Source organism: Alexandromys fortis, unplaced genomic scaffold (assembly GCF_014885135.2).
Source record: "Alexandromys fortis isolate MF-2015 unplaced genomic scaffold, M_Fortis_MF-2015_v1.1 scaffold_157, whole genome shotgun sequence".
Lineage (NCBI taxonomy): Eukaryota > Metazoa > Chordata > Mammalia > Rodentia > Cricetidae > Alexandromys > Alexandromys fortis.
In genome coordinates, this window is record NW_026068041.1 from 184,869 (window position 1) to 191,930 (window position 7,062).

The 7,062-nt window shown below is 50.4% G+C and overlaps 1 protein-coding gene across 1 annotated transcript in view; it reads right to left on the reverse strand.

The window, feature by feature from the left end:
• Positions 1 to 1,284, reverse strand: part of Cacna1i (calcium voltage-gated channel subunit alpha1 I) — a 96,526-nt gene extending 95,242 nt beyond the window's left edge. The window contains exon 1 of the mRNA XM_050165686.1: positions 1,055 to 1,284. Coding sequence (XP_050021643.1) covers positions 1,055 to 1,284 — 230 coding nt within the window. The remainder of the gene's footprint in view (positions 1 to 1,054) is intronic.
• Positions 1,285 to 7,062: the final 5,778 nt, after the last annotated feature.

Consider the following 7,062-nt stretch of genomic DNA (forward strand, 5'->3'; position numbering starts at 1 on the left):
AGAGAAAGTTCCAGGATAATCAGGACCACATAGAGACCCTGTCTCAAAAAAGATGGAAGGAAAGAAGGTAGCTCTAACCTCTGGCAGCACTTCATCCTGGACAGTCTGCTCATGTGCTCCATGCTCCTAAAGTGTTGTTCTCAACACTTTTTGTTTGTTTTTGAAGACAGGGTTCCTCGGTGTAGCTTTGGAGCCTGTCCTGGAACTCGCTCTGTAGACCAGGCTGGCTTCGAACTCACAGAGATCTTTTGTGTCTGCCTCCCGAGTTCTGGAGGTAGAAGGATCAGAAGTTTAAGGTCATCCTTAGCTTCACAACTAATCTCAGCTATAAGAATCCTTGCCACAAAAAGAAAGAAAGAAAGAAAATTCCACAACTTGATGTGAGTTTGCATGAAGAGCTCCAGGTAATCACAGAGGGCTGCCTAAGGAGGCAACACCAGAGATGTGATTTAAAGGTGACAAATCACAACGGATTTGGCCAGGTGAAGAGGAGAGGAAAAAGCATTTTAGCCAGAGGGAACAGTATGTGAGAAGCCCAGAGCATGGGTGACCCAGGGGGAAGCAGAGTGTGAAGGAGGAGGCTAGGTCAGGGTACCGAGGGTCTGATGAGCTAGGTTAGCATGTCACAGAAACCTTGGGGTCATAGGAACCTGTAAAGAATCTTGAACGTGTGTCCCAAAGTTTAAGAACTGGAAACCTTATACCCCATGCAACAGTAATGAGAAGGGAGATTCCACAGAAGCAATAAGGGCTCACAGGTTGAGAGCCCCAAGTAGAGTATTGCTGAGGGAGCTGGTCCCTTAGCACAAAAACAGCCATCAGCAGCTTCCAGAAGTTTCACCTCAACAAGACCCCAGGTCCAGCCTCCACCCTTGATACCTCTCCAGATGGCTATGTGCCCACTCACCATAGCCCAAGAGGCTCCCTGCAGCCCTCAGTTCCGCTGGCCAGAGGACCATGTGGGCAGCCAGTGTCTAGGAAGTAGCGCTGGCCATTCTCTCTTCCCAGGCTGGCCCCTGGGCAGAGCACAGACACACCGGCCTCCAAAGGATATGGGTTACATACCATCTTGATGCACCAGTTCCGGGGGCTCGTGGTCTGGCGCAGGCAGAAGAAGGCAACAGGTGCCAGGTCTGGGTGTGGGACGTCAGGGTTGGTTCCATCCAGTGGCTCCTCCAGGCCAGGAGGGGACGGAGGGGGACTCCGGGGCCCTGGCTGCTCAGTGATTCCTGGCTCAGGGGCCGGGGCTGCTGCAGATGAGGGTGGCAAGGTGCCGTCAGCCATGTCAGCATGGAGCAGGGAGCCCTAGGGAGCAGAGGACACATGGGGGGACTGGTTTAGCACCTACTACCCAGCCTACCTCCCCGACAGTGGGTGACACAGCTCAGACAGCCTAGCCACAGGTCCTCCCTCCCCTCCCCCTCACTGTAGCCACTGCACTTAAGTCAGAATCACTCAGCCAGATGGTCATTGGGCAAGCCAAGCTAGAGCGGGTTTCAGCAAGTCAGAACTATAAATAAATCAATTAAAAAAAAAAAACCTCAGAATGTAAATGATGTCTTTTCTTTTATTTTCATAGTGCTGAACTAGAGTTCGGGTTGGGGGTGTGACTCGGTGGTAGAGGGTATTCCCAATACTGTCATAATTAATTAATTAACTAAAGTCTAGGGCTAAGGATGTAGATCGGTTAGTAGAGTGCTTGCACAGCATGCACACCGTCCTAGATTCAGTCTCCAGCATCACACAAACCAGGCACAGTGGCACGCCTATATTCCTAGCACAGGAGAGGTAGAGGCAGAAGGGGCAGAAGTATAAGAGCATCCTCAACTACACGGGCTGTTTGAGGTCAACCTAGGCTAGAGAACCTGTCTCCAAAAATTATTGAAATATCAAATAAGTTTAAAAGGGAAGGAGAGATGGCTGCGCAGTTAAGAATGCATGCCGCTCTGGCAAGGACCCTAGTTCAGTTCCCAGTACCCACATTAGGGCATTCACAACTGTCTGCAAGGGATCTGATGCCCTCTTCTGGACACCTTGGGCACCTGCACTCCCATGCACATACACACACACATAGACACACACACACATATAACTTTAAAATACTAAAATAAATCTTTCTAAAATAACACATAAAAAAGTAGAATTATCTGTTCATCAAACCGTCAAAAAATGAAGTAAAATTTTAGGGAAATAAAGATGTTACCATGAACACAGGCTGGGCTGCCAGAGCAATGTGTTACAAAGGAGAAAGTGGGTGGAGTCAGACACTGAAGAGCAAGGAGGGACCAGCAGCAGCTTCCCTGAGGAAGTGACATTTGAGACCTCCAGAAAGCTCACACACACACACACACACACACACACACACACACACACACACCAGGATGAGAACCCAGGGCTCTACAAGACTAATCTCTCCGTTTTACAGGTGGAGAAACCGAGGCCCAGAACAGACAGGTAAGAGCAGAGCTGGGCCTTAGTCACATAACTTCTGGGTCTGTCTTGCCTCTCTGAAATCCTTAGTGCTTTCCCAAGGGGCCTCGATTTGAAGTGTCCTTGGCCTGCCAATCACACACTGGCCCCTGACTCCACCCAGGGGCAGCTCTACATGCTAGTCTTATTCTGATGCACCCGGCCAGTTCATGGGGCTATCATAGGGAAACTGAGGCCCAGGAAGAGGGGTAGCTTGAACAGAACCAGGGGTAAATGAGAAGTCAGAATTCCAGTTCCAGTCCTCCAAGCGGCAACTGGCACTGGCCTGACTTGCCCCCTGGCAGGCTATGAAGGGCAGGCACTCCTAGATCCCAGCGCCCTATAGCCTCCCCCTAGGGGCTACGCATCCCTGAAGGCTTATCCAAACTCGGCAGCAAGAGGAGGTCAGAGGGCCTGCACTCCTGACTGCTGCTGGCAGCTGCAAGGCTATTGACTGAGCCACCTTGAACTGATGGGTCCAGACACTTCTTTGTTCCCATGAGCAACGGACAGGAGCCGGTACTTCCTGCCGCTTCGCCCGGCTGGTCAGGGCCGCAGTGTTTTCTCCTGAGCTCCAAGTTTTGCTCCCATTTCCAGAAAAACAGCACAAACCTTACATAAGCACGTTGGCTAGCCACGCATCAGCCACCCAGGTAGAACGGCACCCTCCCTGGGGTGGCTCCAGTCTTCCCATCACTAGAGGCCAGCTTTGGAACCCACCTCTCTCTCCACCAACCATCACTGTAGCCAAAAGGGACCTCCTGGGTCCCTAGGGCTGCGCTGCTTCTCCCAAGCCTCAACTCACGCTACTCCCTCCTACTACAGCATACTCTCTTGGCCTCCATATCCCTGCTTGTCCTGATTGTCCTGAGCCCCTACAGTGTGCACAGCCTCCATGGCTATGGTAAACTTGCCCTCGTTCAGCCCACACAACAGCCTAAGAAAAGGATACACACACATTCAATCCGCTTCTCTTTCTGGCTTTTCACTACCCCAGTCTCCCGCCAATGCAGTGTACAGTTTCTGCGTTCGTATCTCTGTGGTTTCAGACCTGTCTCCCCAGCCTTCGACAAGGCTGTAACTGAGAGCACAGATTGTTGCCTATTACCTTTACAGCTGTAACTCCAGCCCCTGGAACAGCGAGTGCCTGGAATAAATGTTTGTTGGATACATAAATTAAAGGTACTGAAAAGTAAATAAACAAGGGGGATATGGTGGGAATCACAATGAATCACCTTTTCTTCTAAAGGAAGAGCCATTTAAGAGCAAAAGAGAAAGGCGCCGCCAGCGACGCTCTGGGGAAAGGACGCTCCAGGCAGAAGGAACGGCATGCGCGAAGACTAGGAGGCTGGAAATGGCTGAGCGCGTTTAAGGAATGAGGCCAGTGTGGCTAATGGAGCAGAGAAAGGGAACCTGAGAGCTCCATGAGGAGCTCCGAGTGCAACCTAAGTCACTGGAGGGCTTTAGGCAGGGGACTGATGTGCCCTGAGCAGCGTGGCTAAAGACATACCCTTTAGGGGTAGGAGTTAGTCAGGGAGTGTCAGAGGTGGGACACGGAGACAGAGGGCTGGGTAAATGGACCGGGAACATAGTAAAGGCTCTGGGTCTAGCATCCCCGTCATGGGAACCCTCCATGCAGCCACACAGAGGGGAAGCTGCTGGGCATAGAGGCCTCACACAACTGGCTACACCTTCTCCTCCTGCCACCTGCTGTTTGGTTCTCTCGCCCCTGTTTAGCCACACTAAGTTACCGTCCTCCATCCTCCTACCCCTCCTGCTAACCCTGTGCTTACTGCCACTCAGGCCACCATCTCCATGACAGCCCAGCTTCCTACCCCTGGCCTGCTTCTCACACTCACCTAAGCCTCCATCCTCAACTTGATTCCTAGCGGCCACCCAGTCTCTGGCCTCTGGCAGAGGTTGGGCCTGCATTTGACTTGATTTCAGCGTTCCTTCATCCAGCCTCCTTCCTTTGACTTGGTCCCAAACACCCACGCGGTCTCTACTCTAACCTGCTCCCCAGTGACTGCTTTGCCTCCACTCTCCATCCTTAGAGTTCCCAAGTCTAGCTCTAAATCCCCTCCTTCCTGCCTGTGGCCTGACTCCTTTCCCCAGGTGCCTGACTAGAACCTTGGAGGAATCAGCAGCTGAGCTCTTGAGCTTCACCCTGTTGGCAAATAAAGCCTCACCAGGACAAAAAGACATCAGTAGGTTCAGAGTCAGAGTTCCTCCACAATGCCAAAGCACCTCCCTATTGGCACTCTCTGGATCTGATCCTGACACTTTCCCCAACCATCCTTCCAGGTAGTTGTATGGCAACCACAAGGAGAGCATAGCAGAAGCCCACTGGATCTGGAATCCCATCCCCATTCCCAGTCCTGCTGGCCTCTTGGAGCCTCTCTTCTCTATATATAGCTCAACCTTTCTCTCACCTCTTCTAGTGCTATGGGTGGAAGTCACAGTGAAACCCATGGGGGAAAAGGTCTGAGCAAGCATGTGGCCATGTGTACCATGCATAAGGGCTTTTAACCCCGTGCTCCCTCTGCCATTACTATTACCACCACCATCAACATTGTCATCACAATCACTACCAATACCATCATCACTATCATCATTACCATCATTACCACCTTCATCACCACCATCTCCACCATCACCACCATCACCTTCACCACCATCACCATAATCACCTTCACCACCTCCACCACCATCACCACCTCCACCACCATCACCACCTCCACCACCATCACCACCTCCACCACCATCACCACCTTCACCACCATCACCACCAACAACAACAACATCACCACCTTCATCATTATCATCATAACTTTTATCACTACTAGCAGTATCACTATCATCACCACCACCATCACCACCATCAGACAACAATCAAAGGCCCAATAAATCCCACAATTCCATGAACATTTTCCTCCTTGAAGGAAGAGATCGGGACCCAGAGGAGTTCCACAGTGCCCAGTGTCATCAAGCTGACATAGAAAAGTGGTGGGAAAGATGAGTCCCAGCTCAAGTCTGCCCATTCCCAAGTCCAAAAACCAAACTATTACAGCAACAACTTAGTGGGTACCCTAAAAACAGGTTCCCCTCCAGGCTGAGTCAAGAGGCAATGGAGACAAAGCTGCTGGTCCAGATAAGACCTTCAGTCTCCCAAAGACAGTAGGAAGCCTATCTACCTATCTTACAGAGTATCCAGCCAGCACCAAGAGTTCTTGATGTCCTTATGTCTCCATAATTCACAGCCCTGGTAGATACCCGAGGCCTGGCCTGGTCAACCAGATTTGAGTGTGTGTGTGTGTGTGTGTGTGTGTGTGTGTGTGTGTGTTTTCACGGGGTCAGGCAACCTATTTGTTCTTCAGTCAACAGTCACAAAGCAAACAATGTCACTTCTCACACAAGCAATAAAATCATTCAGAGAATGTGATGAGTCTAGGAATCCCAGAATCAGGGTGTCTTGCTCTCATCAGAGCCAGAGGCAAACAATGCTACAATGGAATGAAGACCTTCAGTGTGGTGTTTGGGGCGTGGAGCCCAGAACAGCAACCTCAAGCCCCAGCTCTAACACCAGCCCACCTTGGCACCTGACAGCCTGAAGGTGCCTCCTACCTATGAAATGAGAAGATGACTGCCCAGTGAGCTGGGGTAACCCCACCAGGCACAGGGCTTTACACAATGAGACCACAGGCTGTTCTGCCATACCCCACAGTGGTATCTGTCGAGATTTCTACAGTCCTGGGTGTCTGGAGTCCTGGAAACCATGCCTGGTTTCACAGGTTTTCATGGTCTCCAGATCTTCACAGATGGGGGACTCTGGAAACAAACAGAACCCTCAAAATGGCCCAACCCACAACCACACACACAAACAGCACCAAACACGAATACATACCTACAGTCTCATGCTCACTGTTACACCCAGATACATTCCCATGTGGACACACAGAGGTGGCAACAGGTACTCACACATATAACATACAGTCACACACAGGACAAATACACAATACTATACACACAACATACCTTCACATACAACCACAGACATGGATAACATGTAGCACACGGATGCATACAAACACCCCATAAAATGCAGATACATACACACAATCGCACACATACATAACACACGCATAATGAATACATATTCATTATGTATACCACAGACACACAGCACTCACAGGCACGCACAACATATGCATATACTCATAGCCAAATACACACACACCATATGATCACACAAACCAGTACACCACACACTCACAGACACATGCTCACATACACATACAGAAATCACAGGCACACCAGGTGTCGTGGCACATGCCTTTAATCCCAGCATTCAGGAGGTGGAAGAAGGCAGATCTCTGAATTCAAGGCCAGCCTGATCCACAGAGTGAGTTCCGGGACAGCCAGGAATATGCAGAGAAACTCTGCCTTGAAAAACCAACCCAAAAAGAAAGAAAAAAATCACAGACAGATACATGCACACTTAGGACCTCAAACAGATACACAGCCCTCACACATACAAACCAAGGCAAAGCCTGAATTTGGGGGCCACTAAGAAATCTGGTAAGGCTTTGGGAA